Source organism: Diaphorina citri, unplaced genomic scaffold, assembly GCF_000475195.1.
Source record: "Diaphorina citri unplaced genomic scaffold, Diaci psyllid genome assembly version 1.1 scaffold1876, whole genome shotgun sequence".
Classification (NCBI taxonomy): Eukaryota; Metazoa; Arthropoda; class Insecta; order Hemiptera; family Psyllidae; genus Diaphorina; species Diaphorina citri.
The window spans coordinates 1-20,299 of record NW_007379302.1 but is presented as its reverse complement, the minus strand read 5'-3'; the positions used below and the strand labels follow the sequence as shown (position 1 = coordinate 20,299).

The 20,299-nt window shown below is 39.3% G+C and overlaps 2 protein-coding genes and 1 long non-coding RNA gene across 4 annotated transcripts; 1 reads left to right on the top strand and 2 right to left on the bottom strand.

The window, feature by feature from the left end:
* Positions 1-2,060: 2,060 nt before the first annotated feature.
* On the bottom strand, positions 2,061-5,006 carry LOC108253470. 2 transcript variants are annotated; one of them, XR_001809753.2, is made up of 3 exons: positions 4,911-5,006; positions 2,632-2,836; positions 2,061-2,086 (listed from the first exon to the last, which is right to left on the bottom strand). It is a non-coding gene; the product is annotated as an uncharacterized LOC108253470 (long non-coding RNA). The 2 variants fall into 2 exon arrangements; XR_003393766.1 differs by lacking the exon at positions 4,911-5,006 and adding an exon at positions 2,987-3,015.
* Positions 5,007-6,349: 1,343 nt separating this feature from the next.
* On the top strand, positions 6,350-8,344 carry LOC103517526. Its single transcript, XM_008482563.3, has 3 exons — positions 6,350-6,367; positions 6,658-6,945; positions 7,104-8,344. Exons 1-3 carry the CDS (start codon positions 6,350-6,352, stop codon positions 7,662-7,664), a joined length of 867 nt encoding a protein of 288 aa, XP_008480785.1. The 3' UTR covers positions 7,665-8,344.
* A 66-nt stretch (positions 8,345-8,410) lies between these two features.
* On the bottom strand, positions 8,411-11,475 carry LOC103517525 (the record flags this gene model as incomplete). Its single annotated transcript, XM_008482562.1, has 3 exons — positions 8,411-8,530; positions 8,660-11,039; positions 11,412-11,475. Coding segments are annotated over 3 exons (2,564 nt in total), but the record flags the coding sequence as incomplete, so codon positions are not given.
* Positions 11,476-20,299: the final 8,824 nt, after the last annotated feature.

The window sequence follows — 20,299 nt, the reverse complement described above, 5'->3', positions numbered from 1 at the left end:
ACTTTTTTTTCGTGAAGCTAAGATAGAAGCTAATAAATAATAAAGATAGGCGTAGACAGAGATAAATAAAGTCCTTTTCTTCCTTTTCTTCTTCGGACACATTTAGATTTTTATTTAGTTTTACAATATATTAGGAATACATAGAAATGTAAATTAAAAAAAATCACAATAAAAAGCACATCTTGTTTGCAAGCAGAAAATAGCACATCCAAAAATAAATACGGCAAAGAAATGACCACTCTACTAAGGCCGGGGTCCACATAGTGAGTTTTAACTCGGTTTAACTTAACTCTTGGATTAAGCAGTCTGATTGGCTAAATTTTTTGGAATGGAGGAGTTGTAATTGGGAAAATATTATTAATAAAAGGTCGATTCCTACGTACAAAGTTGTGAAAAATCCAAATCTGAGGTCAAAACTCGGAAAAAGTAACTACTTTAAAAGGTCGAAAATTTAATTTTTAATTGCCGTTCTAATGAAAAAGTTCGAAGAGCTGTGATGTCAGATTTCACGTCAAAATGCGCAGAAACGCTTGCGCACAAACAAACGAAGCGGGAGTCATGAATTATGACGTCATCGACTACGGCAGCGTATGCCGTGACGTCAAAGTTCACGATTTACCGGTATTTTTTAAATCGATTTATCTCGGGATCTAGAAGTCGTAGGAGAAAAAGAAAAATTCCGTTGGTCCTCATTTTTCCTGCTCTATGACTTTGAAACATCACCCAAGTAAGCGCAACTGATCTATTTTTCAAAATCAACCAATCAGATTGCTCGATCCGAGAGTTAAACTCACTTTGTGGCCACCGGGCCTGAAGATTTTTTACAAAGTGGACTTTGTTTTTACAATTTTGCTATTAATTTTAAGGGTACCTCTCTCTATACAATAGGTAGATACACAGACACCTTTATTGGCATTTTGGCACAAAAATAGGAAATTTTAAAAAAAAGTAATAAAAAATAAAAGCAATTGCTCATGGGTCGTAATCGATTGATAAGAAGCGAGTTTTTCTTGTAAAAATCGGTTACCTATTAGACTCTACCACCCATGAGCAAACTGCCTAAAAGCAATTGCTCATGGGTCGTAATCGATTAATGAGAAGCGAGTTTTTCTTGTAAAAATCGGTTACCTATTAGACTCTACCACCCATGAGCAAACTGCCTAAATCAGACTGATTCTTATTAGAACCATCAATTCAGCCCTTGAAAAATCTTGATTCCCAAACTTATTCCACAGTCTTATTCTTTTATGGCCTATTATAGACAATAAAAAGCGTGTTTTAAGGGTCTATAGTTCTATACAATAGGTAGATACACAGACACCTTTATTGGCATTTTGGCACAAAAATAGGAAATTTCTATGGGGACAGACAGACCGACAGAGTGACAGACACCGAAGCGAATACAATAGTCCGTCCCTTATACCTTTTTATTACTATTGTAATTGTAATAATAAAGGAAGGACGGACTAAAAACCAAAATGCTCTAGGATCTAGGAGGTGGAAAAGACTGGTTGGTGTGTCAATAGTTGTGAAAAAGTGATGCCATTTTATGATCAAGGAGGTTGGAAGGACTAGATTCAGAGCCAGTAGTGCTCAAAAAGTGAAGCCATTTCATTCAACGTGAAGCTAGCAACGTTCTGGTAGTAGATTAGCAACTAGGGGTTACCAAAAAATCAAGGAGGTGGGAGAGACTAGATTCCTTGGCGGCGTGGTTGTTCAAAAAGTGAAGCCGTTGCCGGCACCTTTCGTATTTTGAAAATTTATCTTCTTCTACAACAGCCAGCCTTGTTAGTTTGGAGGGTAGCCTTGTAAGCGCTAGGCCGCGGGTTCGATTTCCACCCGGTGCGGATTTTCACCTGAACGGATAAGGTTCGTTCTCGGAATGGCTGGCTTTTTCCTATCTTGTCTTCCTTCTCTCTTCGCTTTCGGGACGATATGACCTTGTCAGTTACAGTCCCCTGTTTCAAACCTCTTAAATAAATCTTTAGTCCCTCTCGAGGTATGGTATCCGATTGCTTCTTTCTCGACTCCTTCATTATCATTCAAATGAGTCACGAGACTTTCCAGCTGATTACTTTCAAACAACCTGTGGAACAAGAGAGAGAAGTAAAATATTGATCATGAATTTAAATTATTATTTGTTATTTTGTGGTGAAGAAATGTAACTTCTTTACTATTTACATGGATTTTTTTCCTTTTTTTTTCTTTCAATATTCTGTTTCTTTCCTCTCTCTCAAGGGTGTACGTTTTGAGACCATTTTTAAATGGCTCATTCTTTCATTGAGCGTACCAAAATTCAAGGAAATAACTCAGAATAAAGGGATATCACCTGGAAAAGTCAGTTTTTAATTTTTAATTTTAAATCCAAGTGCCGTACTTGCGTATTGGCGTAAACTTCTTCCTAGGAGCTCAAACACCACAAAAGAACATTTTATCATCATTTTCAAATTGATTTATTTCATTACCTATACAGAGACAAATGGAGAGAGATTGCCAACCAATCCCCAGATTGAAGGAATAGATAGATAGACCTATACATTTAGCAGGTAGGTATATACTCAAAGACAAAGTACCTAAGTACCCACCATTGTTTATTACTTGCACTTTTATTAAATAGATGTTTCAACTTACACTTTGATTTGATTCTCAGAATCTGAATTTTGGCCATAGTCATCTTTCAACACATGATCCAATATAATACTCTGATCAATTGTTTTGGTGAATGCCTCAAGCAATACTTTGTTCTCAATGATCTCTTGATATTCTTTGGCAGTGGTTTCATAGTTATCCACCTGAGTCGTTAAATTGAACGGCTGAATTGTTTTGTTGTTTTCATCTGGAAAAGAAAACTCATGTTAGTGAGATAATAACAAAACATTGGCAATTACCATACACTCTGCTTATAGAAGATCTTATATCTTGATGATCAAATAACTTCTGACTTCAGATATGGTAATAAACTAAATGTCTACAAAATAAAATTTACCAGAGTGCCTTGACCCTTTTATTCTGGAAAACAGACACACGTTAGATACCTCAAACAAGTCAATCCAGCAGGGACTATAGAGACATATATTGACTTGATGACAGTAGACAAAAAAGAGTAGGTACTTTATAGTGGTAACAGAAACACTCACTTGTGACTTGAATTAGCGCAAGAATAAAAAGAGGTTGAGAAAACTAATTACCTATTAGGTAAGTACCTATGAAAAACGAAATTTTACTTCAAATTCTTCAAAAGTTGTGAGGTCTTGAGAAACAGAAAATAAAATTTATAAAAATTACAAGTCAAAAATAAACAAAGAATTTATGGTGGGAAAGGGACGTTTTATGAAAAGTAAAATCCCATCCCCCTACTGTTGTCATGGGATTTTTCTCGAAAAATCTCGTCCTCAACACGCTCCCCTGTGCTAGATCCCAAAAAACGGTGCTCTTTCAAAAAATATCAACGCGAAGCTAGCAATAGCTTAGCACTTAGCAGTAGATTAGTGGCTAGGGGTTACCAAAAACCCAAATGCTCTAGGACCTAGGAGGTGGAAAAGACTGGAAAACAGGTAGCCGCATTTAGATCCAGCTGTGACAGGTCACTCTCGAGTTCACTCATTGTGATGGGTTGGGTAATCAATTCAACAGGGGAGGAAAAAACACGTTGACACAAGCGATTGTGTTCAAAATCATTTACATAAAAGGACACAGATCCATATTACTGATCTTTTACATTTTGATTAAAAGGTCCTATCCTGGAGCTTCTTGATTACATCTGTAGATCATTTCTGAAGTAAGTAGTCAGCAATGTATGAAGAGGTGTGTTCAACCCGGTGATATTAACAGGGAAATATGAACAAGAATCCAACAGGTAATTGAACAATTATTAATTTTTACCAATTAATCGAACAGATATTCTTTATTTTTTCTGCGAAATTCCGAAGTTCTAGCCTTACCGGAAGGGGTAGAAAAAACGGTTTGAAAATCGCTAATTTTACAACTGACTCACTCACTCATCAAAATGTTGAGGCACTTCCCGATGTCGTAGAAACTTGAAATTTGGCAGGGTGGTAGGTCTTGATGAGTAAGTAAAGGGAAAAATCTGAAATTGGGCAAAAATGGCTTCATATCTATACGGATGGTTCCCTTTTAAATCCCGCTGATGGTGCTGGTGCAGGCATTTTTTGCGAACTTTTCTCGTTCTACATAAAAGTTCAGTTACAGTTCCCTCTGTCAAAAAAAAAAAAAGCTCGGGCGGTTTACTACAAACTTCGATGGTGAAATTGCTGCCATAAAAATTGCCCTACAACACACCCTCCTTTCCTGTGTTTATTATTTCAGATTTAATTTCTTCGAAACAAAACTCAGGCACGATATAAGGTATCAGGGGCGAAGCCCCGGGAGCACAAAGCGCGACCGGCAAAAGTTGCACTTGGCTCCGCCCACAGGCGGAAATAACCTTTTTTTGGCAACTTAAAAATGTAGGTAGGTATACGTATTACCTATTTAAATACCTCCTCTACCTACTAACAGGCCATGCACTTTTCAAAACTACCACGTCTTTTTCAGACTTGGCAATGTTTTGTTTTCTTTCTCAGCTACATTGGACAATAACAAAACAAAACATTGCCAAGTCTGAAAAAGACGTGGTAGTTTTGAAAAGTGCATGGCCTGTTAGTAGGTAGAGGAGGTATTTAAATAGGTAATACGTATACCTACCTACATTTTTAAGTAGGTTCTTACTTAAGTACCTGTACCTCTAAGGGGAAAGAAAAGTTGGAATCCCACAAAGAACTTGGACATTTTTTTTATATCATCTCTTTCCTTGGCCAATACGTTATTTTTTTTTTTGGGAGGGGGGATTTTTTTGGGAGGAGGAACTTGGCCTATTTTTCACATTTATGTTTTTTTGTGGTAAAATTTACCAGAGTGCCTTGACCCTTTTATTCTGGAAATCTTAGGCAATCCTAGCAAGTAATATGATACCACTTGTAGACCAATAGCTCTCTATTGTTCCCAAAATCCGAATGTCTTCCTCCCTCTGTTTCATTTTTTTTTTTTTTTTTTTTAACAAATCTAAAGCTAAAGCCTGGTGTGTTGTGGGATCGATTCCCGCTCGGGGCGGATTTTATCCTAGACAGAATAAGGATCTTTTCATGAAAGAAGAAATAGTGTAAATTAACATCACAAGTACTATGGACCCCTTATTTCTACGAAAAGATTGAAAAGCTCCCTCCTCCTTCTCCTCCCCTTTTTCATCTTCGTCTTTCTCAAGGACGTCAAACGCTGATCAAGGTCACGAAAAGAAAGGGGTCAGGTCAATTTTGAGATTTTGCGACAGACTTTCTAATGCTTTCTACTTCAGACAGCTCAAATAATAAAGACTGAAGATGAAAACTGGAAAGATAAAGGTCGAATTTCTCGAATTATCGGAGTCAACTTGTTGACATACCTACCTAGCTACATATAATTATGATGATGTATCTTTCTTCTTTCTTATAAAATCAAGATCCATTCACTCATTCACATTTCACACACTGATCGCTCTATCTCGAGAACCACAACACCTAGAAAGCTGGAATTCAGTGCCTTTAAGTTTAAGATTTTCCCAAGAACGCTTGGACGATTCTAGTCAACCCTTAAACAATCCTGATTCCCCTGCCTCTACTAGTCTTACCGGACAAGTTATGGAAACAACAAACAATGCGATGACCTCCAAAACATGTGATAAACAACTTGATCAAAATTCTTTACATGAGGAACTTCCTCGAGATAAGAAAGGATTTTGAGAAAATCTAAACCGATCCTGAGATATGATCAATTTTTGATCGCTAAAATCTCCATAAGAAATACACAGAGTGCCATCCATGCCTTTTCTACAAGTTTGGCCATGCCTCGGGATGAACTAGCGGGATTCCGGAGCGAAGCGACAGAATTCAGCTAGTATTGTATAATTACAAGTAATTCCATACTATAGGTACGCCGACTAGCCTAAAATAAAACAGGACATTATATCATTCATGTGTATCATAATATACTTATGTACTTTATTTATATCACAAAATATATACAATATTGTACATACAGTCCTGAGGCTAATATAATTATGTATATGTATCTTACAAGGTCATTGAAGACTTCATGATTTCTTTTGATGTACCGAGGTACAAACTACATAGGTATTTACACTATTTACCTATTTAATAATATGTACTTGTAAATTTTCAATTTTCTTTGGATACCCACCAATCTTTTTCATTTCTGAATGGATGGCTCTGTAACTTTGTGAAGGTCCATAATTATTCTTTTGATTTACTTTAGTGTGTTTGAAACCTATAACCACCTTCAGTTGCGTTGGCGGATAATGGCTCCTCCTCTGAAGGTATCCAGACATCTTAGGAGGAATTTGAAGGTCTTGTCAGCCATTGCTGATGGGGTGCTTCTTCTTTGAAGGTTTGAAGGTACCCAAATAAGGAGGGATCCTCGAAGGACACTAATAAAGGATATATTAAAAATTTAAAAGACAATTGAGATTCGATATTCAACTGGTGATACTATTTGGTGAGCTTTCGAGAATACTCAGATTCTCATCATCAGACCAAAAAACGCGAGAGAGATGTGTACTCTACGTTCAACTCCAGCGCTCGTAGAGTACACATCTCTCTCGCGTAGAAAACAAGAAGTATAGACTCTGTTGTGTCTCGGTCTGGTGTCAGGTCATTCCATCCTTCTAGTACTCGCTCTAGTCTAAAGAGTACGTCTAGCACCCTGGTCAATTCACTCAAACATAGATTCTCCAATGCTTCTATGTTCAAATACCGGGAAGAATCCCGCACAGCAAAGATCTCATTGTCAGTCATCGTCATGGCTCTCTTCTCTTGGTTGCCATTCACCATCTTACTCCTCCTCCATTCTCCTCTCTTCAACGTTATCAACTATACTCAATATTCCTCATTCAAGTTTGAGAAGTTTGCCATTCTCTGCTTGAGTTTCCATTTTGTGTTCAGTCCGCTTCTCTTTGCGCTGAGGAACAAGAAAATCAAACGACAGATGATCAAAATGTGGCGCTCCTGGTTATCTTCAACGTTATCAACTATACTCAATATTCCTCATTCAAGTTTGAGAAGTTTGCCATTCTCTGCTTGAGTTTCCATTTTGTGTTCAGCCCGCTTCTCTTTGCGCTGAGGAACAAGAAAATCAAACGACAGATGATCAAAATGTGGCGCTCCTGGTTGTGTTTCTTCCGGAAGCAGGATGAAGAGGAGACACGACTGAGGAATTCGTTCTATAACGACTACCACATCAACAAGCAACGCATCCAAGCGTTAAAAGAGAAACAAAGACGGGAGAGTCAAATGAAGAAGAAGAACGATGCAGAAACCATGACCTCTGACAGCGAACTTGAGAAACGTGTCAACCAACCAGCGAACCTCTCGGACGTTGCTATACAGATTGAACAGAATGGCAAACTAAACAACCAGACGGCGTCTGATCTTGAGAAGAAAATTACTTTCCTGAGTAGACTGTTCGCCATGAAGCAGAAATGTTGCAACTCCACCAAGGCGTGGGGGAACAGATGTTTGAAGAAAACCAACGTCACAGCAGGCGATACTCAGAGGAGCTCCATCTCTAGCAATACTGTGAGTACCAGTACTACAGATGTCTGCTGCGAAGTTTGAATAACAAGCTTCCTATCATCTGCCTCTCGCTTATCATTCGATGTCGGAACATTCCAAATATCAGACGTAAGACCCAAAGTATCAAACGCGAATGAGAAACAAAGGTCGGTGTGCGGTTGTCCCTACAGAGTGTAACAGAGAAGTCGGAGATTTCCCGCTAATTTTAAGGAAGGAAATGTGTTTATCAGGGCTGACGTAATTACTTTCTATTATTTTATTAATAATGTATGGGTAGTTGGGGTACCTTTAGTTACCTACCTACTTTTGAAATCCTAGTTAACCCTAAGTGATCCATCGGGAACATAACTGATGGTTCGTTTTCAACGTTTTGCAGGCTCGGGCTAAAATCTTTAACCTTCAATAAAATCAATAGAAGATAAGAAAGTACTTTCAAACTAATCTTTGAAAGTAGGTAGGTATATCATAATATTATTACAAAGGTACCTATAATTATTATTCTTACATCATTGCCCTGATTAGAGCTAATACTAATAACCTTAATCACTGAAAGGGTTAACCCGGCAATAACTGTTTAGATAAATAGGTAATAATAATAATAATAAAATGAGCCTACCTCTACCTACCTACTTTCTTTAAGTTTGCAAGATACCTACCTATCTGCCTGCCTGCTTGCCTTCAAAAAAAAATCTAGTAAACGTTTTATAAACCTTTAAGGCCAGGGACTACTGTGCCTGTCTGTCTGATTCGTACTGAAATGTTGACCTTGGAGTATGCTCCGAGACTGTTCAGAGTATTCTCCAAACATTCTCGGGGCATTCTCGTAGACCAAGATTAACGAACTCAGCATAAAACTGTAGTCCCCGACCTTTGCCTTTGATGTATCGGCTTAGAAATTGTATGACCGCCTGGTATTAAAATTTGAATATGCAATGCGCCATACATAATTCGTCATTGAATTTTCCATGCCCGTTTAAGTATTATTTTATTATGGTTAAAATGTTTAATGTCATACCTAGGCCATAAAAAAATAAGACTGTGGAATAAGTTGAATATTGAGTATAGTTGATAACGTTGAAGAGAGGAGAATGGAGGAGGAGTAAGATGGTGAATGGCAACCAAGAGAAGAGAGCCATGATGATGACTGACAATGAGATCTTTGCTGTGCGGGATTCTTCCCGATATTTGAACATAGAAGCATTGGAGAATCTATGTTTGAGTGAATTGACCAGGGTGCTAGACGTACTCTTTAGACTAGAGCGAGTACTAGAAGGATGGAATGACCTGACACCAGACCGAGACACAACAGAGTCTATACTTCTTGTTTTCTCTCGAGGACTATGGAACATCTCCATGTTTCTGTAGTAATGACAGTTACTAGACATTGCTTCCATGTCGTCACTTGAGCATTTCGAGTCATTGCTCTTCCGTCTCTCATTCTCATAGAATTGTTTTCTTCTATCATCCGTGTAGTTGTTCTTCTTAAACATTCTCGCTTTGGATGGAGGGTCTCGTTTCTCATCCACAGCATAATACCTCTCTTCTGTTTGGTTTGTGTTGGTGCTCATTTGATTGCATCTGTCCACATCAATTTGATTCAAATTTGGGGAGCTTTTGGTTTGTCTTGGTTTCGTACAACTTTCATCATTACTTTGGCACGTATCTCGAGGAAGTTCCTCATGTAAAGAATTTTGATCAAGTTGTTTATCACATGTTTTGGAGGTCATCGCATTGTTTGTTGTTTCCATAACTTGTCCGGTAAGACTAGTAGAGGCAGGGGAATCAGGATTGTTTAAGGGTTGACTAGAATCGTCCAAGCGTTCTTGGGAAAATCTTAAACTTAAAGGTTGACTATTCTTACAACTGAGTTCATCACAACTAATATTTTCATCCATTACATAACCTGGCTTGGGATTACACACCTGTACATTTTCTATGCCGTTGTAACAACCCAAGCTAATCCGAACATAACGATCTTTCCCTTTGAGTGAAGTCACAGGTTCGTGTTCCTGGGGTAGATCATCCGTTTTATAAACATTAAGAGATGCAAGAAAGTCTTTATCACAGAAATATGAACTGAGCAGATCATCATGAATGAAGTAGGACACCCCATAGTGATTGGATAGCGTGATGTCACTGACAGATGAGGCGATAGATGGATTATAACTACTAAGAGACATTATACTTTGGTTCCTCAACGAGGATACTAACGAGCAGTCATCTACTTGACTTAGAGATATCACAGATGAAGTGTTTTGATTTGAAATGGACGCCAGTGACTGATTGCGAGCATGATCACTCAGTGACGACGTTGAGTCTTTGTTCTCTCCTAATATACAGGGTGTTCCACAACTATTCAGAGATGTCACAATCGTATTGGAAATAAGTTGTCTATTCAGTGAACTCATCTTGACATTGTTGTTCACTTTGAGGATTGAGTTGTTGTTATTGTTGTTGGTGACAAAGAACATTTGGTGTTTCGGTGGTTCAGCCACTGGTTCGGGTATAACTGGCGAATCAACTTTGTCGCATTCCAAGTGTTCATCTGTAGTTACAGGTTTGCTATCAATGTTCATGACAATCTGTTCATCACATAGGGTTTCCAATTTCTTCTCCGGAGAGACTGGTGCCTTCTTGTCTGTCATTAGAAGATCAATGTCCTCAATCGATGTAATGGGGTAGAGTTCATTTGGTTTAGATACTTTCACTCCCTTGTGAGGGTTGTGTTTACACTTGCGGTCCTTCACCAGTAGCGGTTTCGATTCATGCTTCATCTTCTTGGATAAAGACTCGTGACTCGCCGGCTTCTGGTAGGGATTGCATTTGCAACGGGGGAACTTGTGTTTGAATTTAATGTCCCCCTGTTTATGACAAGCCTTGTTCTCCTTCAAGATGCTATCATGACTGATTCTCAGGTCACTATTGCTGCACTCATTGAATAAACTACTCGAGCAATTGGTGCGCGTACGCAAACTGTTCTCGTGCGCTGCCCAGTAAATGCAAAAGTAAATGTAACAAATGGCGATGAACGGAATGAGGAAAATAATGAATGAAAATAATATCGGATAAACCGCAGCGTAAGCAGAGCGGTAAAAGTTGTTGGCCACGCCCATCAAGCCAACCGTCAGGGAGATGCTCCAAGCCATGCAGAACAGTTGCCAGGTGGCACGCTTCCGTATGATGCTGTGATAGCGTAGAGGTTCCAGGACAGCAAAGTATTGGTCCACAGCAATAAGGACAACACTGAATACACTGGCAGTGCACATGCCGGCTGTGATGCCTTCAATGATACAGGCTATGAGGACACTGAGGTTAGTACTTCTCTCCATGGAATCATACAGGATAGTGTCATAGTAGAGGATAGGCAAGATAGACCAACATGCGGCCAGGTTGGTGATCAGGAGGTTGATGATGAATCTGAAACGAGAACAAAAGTCATTACGTTAGATGACCTGTTCAAACATTCAACTAACGGTCCTACTCGAGTAGATTTTCATTTATTTAAGAATTAAGCACATCATTCCATTGAACCCACAATCTTGAGGGCCCAACGCTTAAGTGGAATTAATTAGACCCGGTATATCTGTAGTATGTACTTGAGCACCACCAGAACCATACGACTTGCATGAAGCTAGAACGTGCTCATTATACAGGGTCCGTAGTCCGTAGGGTCTTTTGGTTTGGGGATTCAGGTGATGTGTGTTTTCTTACACCACGGAGATCTAAGTTGGAAATGCAAATGGATTAGAAATGGGTTGATTAATTCACCGGTTGATCAATTGAACTCACCGATTGCTCAGGTTCCTCAGGGCGGGACGCTTGATGAAGATGAACACGAGTTGCGAGTTACAGACTTTATGTGGCGTATGGTACAGGTGGGCCAATAAATGGTACGTTTTTTTAGGTGGGCGAATAAATGGTACACTTACCCTATTTATTTTATTCTAGAAAAATCAAGATCTCCTTATAAGTTCTTATTTACAACATAAATAAAATACGAGCACGTGAAAAATATTTTCATCGATTAAGATCTGGTATGATTAAAAAAGGTAAGTAAATACCTGCACATGTATCTATAATTATATATATGCACCTAAATAACAGTATATTTAAAAATATTCCCAGACTGAGACACTTTAGAAGTAGGTACCTACTTGGATAGTAAGTACCTTCCTTATTAATAGCTTTTTTTTATTTACATATTTATTTTTACAATTATCCATTATCAAAGTCAACATCAAATTTTGATGGAAAGTACTTACTGCCCAAGTACCTATCTACGTCTAAAGACTCTAAAGTGTCTCTCTCAGTCTGGGAGTATTTTTAAATAAACTACTATTTACTCTATTTAGGTGCATAATTGCATAATCTACGATCCATGACACTACTACGAAGTTATAATATGCGTTTAACTTTGCCAAGAGGTTTGATGGAGTTGACTGTAACTGCTAAGGTCTTATCGTCCCGAAAGCGAGGAGAAGGAAAACAGGATACATAGGTATACTAATAATTTAGCTGCAATATTTTTTAACCAAACTCTCTGTTAGGACATGGTAGGCGGACAGGGACCGAACACTCCCAATAGTAAGATCTGCCATAATCTACATGAGTTTGGTACTATGACCATTTTTAGATTCCTACAAGAATCAGGGCCCTATTCATGAAATTTTTGTGTGTGTTTCGATTTCCAGCCGGGGCGAACTTTATTGTAAACAGCTAAGGTTCGTCCTTGGAACGGCTGATTTTCTCTTATCCCGTCCTTCTTCGATTTTTACAGTTCCCTTTATCAAAATTGAGTTTTTCTTAGTCCATTAAACGCCTTTTATTACGTCGAATGTCCGAAATAACGCCACACTTAGATACCGTATTTCAGTTAATGATGAGACTTTGGAGTTTGGAGGAACAGGGCCCCCTGATGTCCATTATTTGGACCCATCTCCTAAACAAACTTCATCTTGTACAAGGTGTCCCCCGCCTTAGTCGTTTACCCTAAAATGGGCAGTCAGTCCACATTGGGATTTACAGTAACTTTATTAATGTTTTTTTTCCCATGTTTGTTTAATTTCTTTTCATTTTTTCTTTATTGATGTTTGTTTTAGGAGATTGTTGTGTGTTTCAGGTAGGAAAGTTCCTTGACATAGAAACAGTTTGGTGAGTTGTCATGTGGAGATATTTACTGAATGTCATGTATACAAGGGTACACACAATTACAGATGGACTGAGATGGACATGAGTAATTGAGTACCTATATTGTGGTCTTGTTGTTGGTGATGTTTTTGTTGTTGTTACATATTTATATGTACAGATAAATGGAATATAGTTTCACCTATAAGTGAAATCGCAAGCCTTGCGACGCAAGGTGACGTTAAATGACGTTAACAATTTTCATCCGAATTATCCGCCGATAATTGAATTATTGATGAACGCAGTACGACCTTACTTGTTAAACAAATTGTACACAGTTTGCTTATTTCCGTCAGATTCCCTCTTTTTCCGTACATATTATGTATTCCCTCTTTTTCTGTACAGATTCCCTCCCCGTTCTCATTTTAATTATGTTTCGTCAAGGCTCCTCAATTCTGTCGAATGCAGTGAAAGTGACGTGGAAATTTTCAATTAATTTGCCCAGAAGATTTTTTAAGAGGTTAGACAAATGGAACTGAAACTGCCAAGGTCTTATCGTCCAGAAATCGAAGAGAGAAGGAAGACAGACGCGCTACCAACTAAGCTAACCAGGCTGGCTGTCCAGAAGAATGATCCGTTCGGGGAAAGTATAGGTACGTAGGTGCCGATAATAATAACAACCTTGTTGAGCACTTTGATTTTAAAATACCTCCTCTTCTCCATCTTTCCTATTTCCCTACTCCCTGTTTTCATACCCTTGATTTTAAATTCTATCGCCTCTCTTTTCCATCTTTCATATTTTCTTACTCCATATTTCTTAAATATGTTCCCTTGATTTTTAAATGTTGCCCCTCGTCGTCGTTATTCCATCTTCCATCTTTCCTACCCTTTTTTCCTATTTTCAAATTTCTTTGTAGGCATGTAGGCTTATTCATTTCAAGGCTGACAAATTGTCAATCTATTAAGCACCAAATGAATAAAGCCTTACAGAAATGTTCATTTAAATAATTTTACAAGACCTATATTTTATTTTACAAGACCTTGTCGGTGGGGACTTTCCAGTCTTGCAAATAGTATGAAAGTATTGATAAGAAAATTAATTTTGGATCCCAACTATTCCCCACCCTCCGGGGTCCTGTATGGGCCCTTTTTCCGAGTGAGTCTAGTGCTCTAAAGGGCCTAAAGTTGACCGATGGCATTTTTCGTATTTTCATCACCAGGTAGTATTTGTATTTTTGTTTCTGACTTAGGTACTCTTTTTCCTATCTATTTTCCTCTCCCTCGCTTTCCTTTATTGGCCTTGTTTTCTTTTCATTCTCGCTTTTCTCTACATCTTTCTTTCCCTCCGAAGAGAGACAGCAGACAGGACAGGAGAAAGCCAGCCGTTCCGACAACGAATATTATCCCTTCAGGATAAATCCGCCGCGGGCGGGAATCGAACCCGCGACCTAGCGCTTACAAGGCAGACGCGCTACCAACTAACTAGGCTGGCTGTCCAGAAGAATGATCCGTTCGGGGAAAGTATAATTATATAGGTACGTAGGTGCCGATAATAATAACAACCTTGTTGAGCACTTTGATTTTAAAATACCTCCTCTTCTCCATCTTTCCTATTTCCCCACTCCCTGTTTTCATACCCTTGATTTTAAATTCTATCGCCTCTCTTTTCCATCTTTCATATTTCTTACTCCATATTTCTTAAATATGTTCCCTTGATTTTTAAATGTTGCCCCTCGTCGTCGTTATTCCATCTTCCATCTTTCCTACCCTTTTTTCCCCATATTTCTTCTTCCTCCTGCTCCTCTCTCCCTTCTTTCAAACTGTATCCTCTTCTTCTACATAACTTGTACTTTCCTAATTTCATATTTTGCCTTTGTTGTTGTTGTTGTTTTTTTTTCTCTCCCTCTTCTTTTTGTGCTTTCTTTTACTTTTTCCTCTTTCTCTACATCTTTATTTCCCTCTTTCCCCTATATTTTTTTCCTCCTAATATCTCCCTTCCTCTATTCCCCCTTCATGACTTGTCTGTTTGTTGTACGATTGCCAAAGAGCATCATATTGAAGTGCTACTTGATGCTACTGGGGAGTGTCGGTGATATAACATACACTTCAGACGAGGAGTCATCATATTGAAGTGCTACTTGATGCTACTGGGGAGTGTCGGTGATATAACATACACTTCAGACGAGGAGTTCAGGCTAATCTTAGTAGGAGTTTAGACTAATCTCAGTAAGATACCATAAGTAGATAGCTAGGTGGCTAGGTGCCTTATATGAAACGGTTATTTCCAGTTTCCACCTGTTTTGAGAGTTCGTTGAGTACAAAAACATGGGGTTTATTTTGGGGGTAGAACCCAAGTTTTTTTCAAGATGTTTGACAGAGGGAACCGTAACTGCTAAGGTCCTATAGTCCCGAAATCGAAGAGAGAAGGAATACAGGATAGGAGAGAGCCAGCCGTTCCGAGAACGAACCTTATCGATTTAGGATAAAATCCGTCCCGGGCAGGAATCGAACCAGTAACATAGAGCCTACAAGGCAGACGCGGTATCAACCAAGCAAACTAGGCTGGCTTACAGTTAAACTCGCGGCTTAGCGCTTGCAAGGTAGATGGGCTACCAACCAAGCAAACTAGCTAGGCTGACCATCAAAGAAGTCTGATCTGGTTGAGCCTCAATGAGAGGCCGGAACTGTTGCTACGCCACTAGCCCAGAGGGTCACAGGTCAAGCTTCATTGGAGATATTAAAAACCGTCAGCGGATGTAGAACGCCGGAGGGGGAGGGGGAGAGGAGGGAAGAAGGGAGGGGGATTGTTTTATATTTTCTAGTCGAATCGGAGCCAATTTTCAATCACCAAAAATAAAGAATAAAATTATTATTATATCTTAATTTTTAGAAGAAGAACCACTTCCAAATAATATTAGATATGTGTTGTGTCACAACATCATGGGTCACTTTTTCTTTTTGAAGATTTCGCCACCATATGCACGAGCGTTTTTATGGGAAAATACCCATAGCCCATAGATCGGTACGTACATTATACCTAAGTATACATATTTATTGATGTCATAGAGTCCATAGACACATAAATTTATGATGGAATAAAATATTAATATAATTATCTTAAAAATGAAATGACAAAAAACCTTACAAGATACCAAATGACGTTGAGTGATTCACAAACAGGGGGGCGAAGATGAGTCATGTGGGTTTTCAGAATTCTATGAGTGGGTTTGATGGGAATAGGGTGCGTAAAGGCTCGTTCTTACTTGTCGTTGGGAAAAAAAATCGTGTCGTACGTAGTGGGAACATTCTCATTTAAATTAGATTGCCTACATGATGCCTACAAGGACATTTTGTGTCGTTCGGAAAGAAAAACTCGTGTGTAGTGGGACAAAATCGGATGAAACTCACGACAAATGGGAACGGACCTTTACTGTCTTCTTTTTTTCTTATTCGCTTTTTCCTGTGTACAGGGGTCGGTGTTCTTCGTCAGGTTCTAAATCAATCCTATGGTTTGGCTGCAAAAAATTTACGAGATGCCTTTCTCACTCAACCTTTGTTATTTCTTTTCAAGCGGAATTTACACTGGTATACTCCCTGTTTAAAGTCCCCCAGCCAGACTAAGCTGGTCTATTCCCTGGTCTATAGCAATGGAACAGAGTTTGTCACACAGGTTTGGGCACCACTCAGTTTCATAAATATTAATATTATGACACAAGCGGCAAAGTGGCATACGAAATTTGGGACGGAGTCAAGTTTGTTGCTGCTGGTACACTGTTTGCTTTAGACTTGGGGTCACCGGTCCAGATGTACTAGTGGAGTTGTGACACACGATATAAAATACAGGGTGGGATATTTCCTTTACTGGAAAAAAGGGGGAGCCTGAAATTAGGAAGTCATGGGTTTGATTCCCGAAAAAAGGAACGCCTCAAATATGATGGGTTTCATTCCCGCCAGGGCGAACTTTTAAACAGCTCTCTCGCTGTCTACTTGGGAACCAAATTACAATCCTTTGCCAGCCTAGTTAGCTTGGTTTTGGTAGAGCGTTTTCCTTGCAAGCGTTAGGCCGCAGGTTCGATTCCCACTCGGGGCGGATTTTATTCTAAACAGATAAGGTTCGTTCTCGGAACAGCTCCTAATATCCTGTCTCCTCTCTTCAATTTCGGAACGAAAGGACCTCCGTTGTTACAGTGCCCTCAATCGAATCTCTCAATGTATTTACACATTGTCGACTGACATGTCCACACTACCTCGACAACACAGATTTTCCTCGTCGATCGATATCGATTACTTGGGGCGGATTTTATTCTAAACAGATAAGGTTCGTTCTCGGAACAGCTCCTAATATCCTGTCTCCTCTCTTCAATTTCGGAACGAAGGACCTCCGTTGTTACAGTTCCCTCAATCGAATCTCTCAATGTATTTACACATGTCCACTGACATGTTCACACTACCTCGACAACACAGATTTTCCTCGTCGATCGATATCGATTGTGGTACACTGTTTGTTTTAGACTTGGGGTCACCGGTCCAGATGTACTAGTGGAGTTGTGACACACGATATAAAATACAGGGTGGGATCTTTCCTTTATACTGTAAAAAAGGGGGAGCCTGAATTTAGGAAGTCATGGGTTTGATTCCCGAAAAAAGGAACGCCTCAAATATGATGGGTTTCATTCCCGCCAGGGCGAACTTTAAACAGCTCTCGCTGTCTACTTGGGAACCAAATTACAACCCTTTGCCAGCCTAGTTAGCTTGGTTTTGGTAGCGCGTTTTCCTGGCAAGCGTTAGGCCGCAGGTTCGATTCCCACTCGGGGCGGATTTTATTCTAAACAGATAAGGTTCGTTCTCGGAACAGCTCCTAATATCCTGTCTCCTCTCTTCAATTTCGGAACGAAAGGACCTCCGTTGTTACAGTTCCCTCAATCGAATCTCTCAATGTATTTACACATTGTCGACTGACATGTCCACACTACCTCGACAACACAGATTTTCCTCGTCGATCGATATCGATTGACCGACAGTGTGAACGCTGTTTAACCTTCATCAAATCAATTGATCGGGAGTGTCGATGTCAATTGAAATTTATTTGTAACTATAAATATGTAGTGTTAATAGACGTCGCTGTTTCATTCTGATTTATTTATGTAGTTTTGATAAGCAATAGGGCCTCTCTCCAGCCATTGATAGAATGCTCCCGAATTCATTAAGAAAATTTGAAATTTCAAGATTTTTTTATTTATTTAATAGACGTCGCTGTTTCATTCTGATTTATTTATGTAGTTTTGATAAGCAATAGGGCCTCTCTCCAGCCATTGATAGAATGCTCCCACAAATTCATTAAGAAAATTTGAAATTTCAAGATAATAATACATAGGTAATAGAGCTTATTTATACTGCTTGCATAGGACTGAAAAGTCCCTTTACTACAGCAGTAGACTACTACACTCTCTGTGGTCAAAATTTCGTAGCGATGGAACAACTGCTACATTAGACGCTTGTGGCCTGTGTCGTAGCATGCCCATCCCGTAGTATGCCTGTATGCCTCGTAGCAATGGAACAACTGCTACATTAGACGCATGTGGCCTGTGTCGTAGCATGTCCATCCCGTAGTATGCCTCTCATCAGATGGGCGAGAAGAGACACAATACTTCCCATTTAGGTGCTGGGTCAACACGAGAACACCAGAAAGTAACCCGTTGAAATATTTGCAATCGAAAAACGAGTACAAATTTTTATCGATGGTGGGATTCGAAATCAGGACCTTCTGCATGGCAAGCAAGCGCGTTACCACTGGACCAACCGTGCCCCCAAATAATACATAATAATAATAGATAATAATACATAGGTAATAGAGCTTATTTATACTGCTTGGATATAGGACTGAAAAGTCCCTTAAGGGGGTTACACATCTATCCGGCGGGGCACGACGTGCAGATTTGCCTGGAACGAACCTTGCACGAAGCTTGCAAATCGTGCAAAGCAAGATATCAAGCATTTGAAAGTGACTACACATTTATCAGTCCGTCGCTTCGCGCTGAATACGACGAAAAAACGATTTTGACAAAATATTCATTAATAAAAACTGGGAAAAGTACACTGGCACGATGTCCTTTTGTGCTAAAATCAAAACTGATTGGATTTTTTTTCCAGTACTTCGTGCGAGGCTTCATGCAGACAAATCGTGCCATTTAGCACGATCGTGCCTTCACTCTTGCACGACGGACAAGTATTTGGCACGAACTGGCATGCACGAACCGGCTTGCAGGATAGATGTGTAGTCCCCTTTAAGTCCCTTTACTACAGCAGTAGACTATTACAATCTCTGTGGTCAAAATCTCAAATTATATTGAGGATAAAATTCCATACCTCGGCTGGGATTGAACTCACGCCCTCCTGTTTTTATTATTATTATTAATAATAATTATTATTATTTTTTTAAGGTTTCTTTCATTTCTCTGAAAATCACAGAGTGGTGGGGTTTCTTTTCTTCGGCCAAACGATTTCAACAGTCAGAGCTCTTAATTAATTAATTAAAATTAAAATATAAATAGATCAATACTTCTATGTATAGCCAGACTTTTACATTACAATGAAACGGGGGCCTTTGACGAAATTCCTGTGTGCGGAGTCCAGTATGTAGGACTATTGCACCCCCAATCAGACATCATTTTATTTTTATTTCATTTATTAAACCCATTTTCCCTTCTAATATTAGGAGGTAGGTGGGTACTTAAGTGTACGCACGTTGGGCACCTATAAATAGGGTAAGTGTACCATTTATTCGCCCACCTAAAAAACGTACCATTTATTGGCCCACCTGCACACATTTATTTTTCTAATTTTTGTTTTTATGACTACAATTTTTGAATAGCACTGGTTCGATAGCAGTCTTTAAGCCCTTTCTTTTGATGAAATTGGATCTTGAAAAAGTTCGTCCAGTTCAGACTTATGTGGCGTATGGTACAGGTGGGCCAATAAATGGTACGTTTTTTAGGTGGGCGAATAAATGGTACATATTATTATTTCACGTTATGAGCTCAACTAATCGGTTTGCTAATAAGACAATCACTGTGTCTAATCTTTGTCCCGTCGACTATTGATTGGGTTTTCGGAACCAGCTGTCCTCAACCTGTTGGCTACATTGACCTGCCTCAGTGGCGCAGTGGTCAAGACGCTCGGCTGGTAAACTGGATGGCGTGGGTTCGATCCCAGCCGAGACATGGATTTTTAGCCTCATTTATTTGATAATTTGACCAATAATAATAGAGCTCTGAGGGTTAAGTGGGAGAGAACACCTCCGGCGTCAATCTCGCCTAGTGGTTACCTTCCACCCAAGAGTTTATTATTGTTGTTATTGTTATTATTGATGAGAACTCACGGGGACTGGTCCGGAGGGAGGTATTGAAGAAATGGGTGGTATAAAAATCCTTCAGGTGCAAAGAGGATTTTTTGGTATCGAAACAAGTAAAGTGTGGACGCTGCTTAATGGTATGCCTAGAGGTTTGGCCTATTATCAGTCGTAGTAGGTACATAGATATGTAGGTATAGGGTAT

Excerpts from the sequence above, each read along its gene's own strand:
- LOC103517526 (XM_008482563.3), top strand. Across the intron at positions 6,946-7,103 it reads CTCAATATTCCTCATTCAAG|TTTGAGAAGTTTGCCATTCT; the intron begins TTTGAGAAGTTT and ends TCCTCATTCAAG.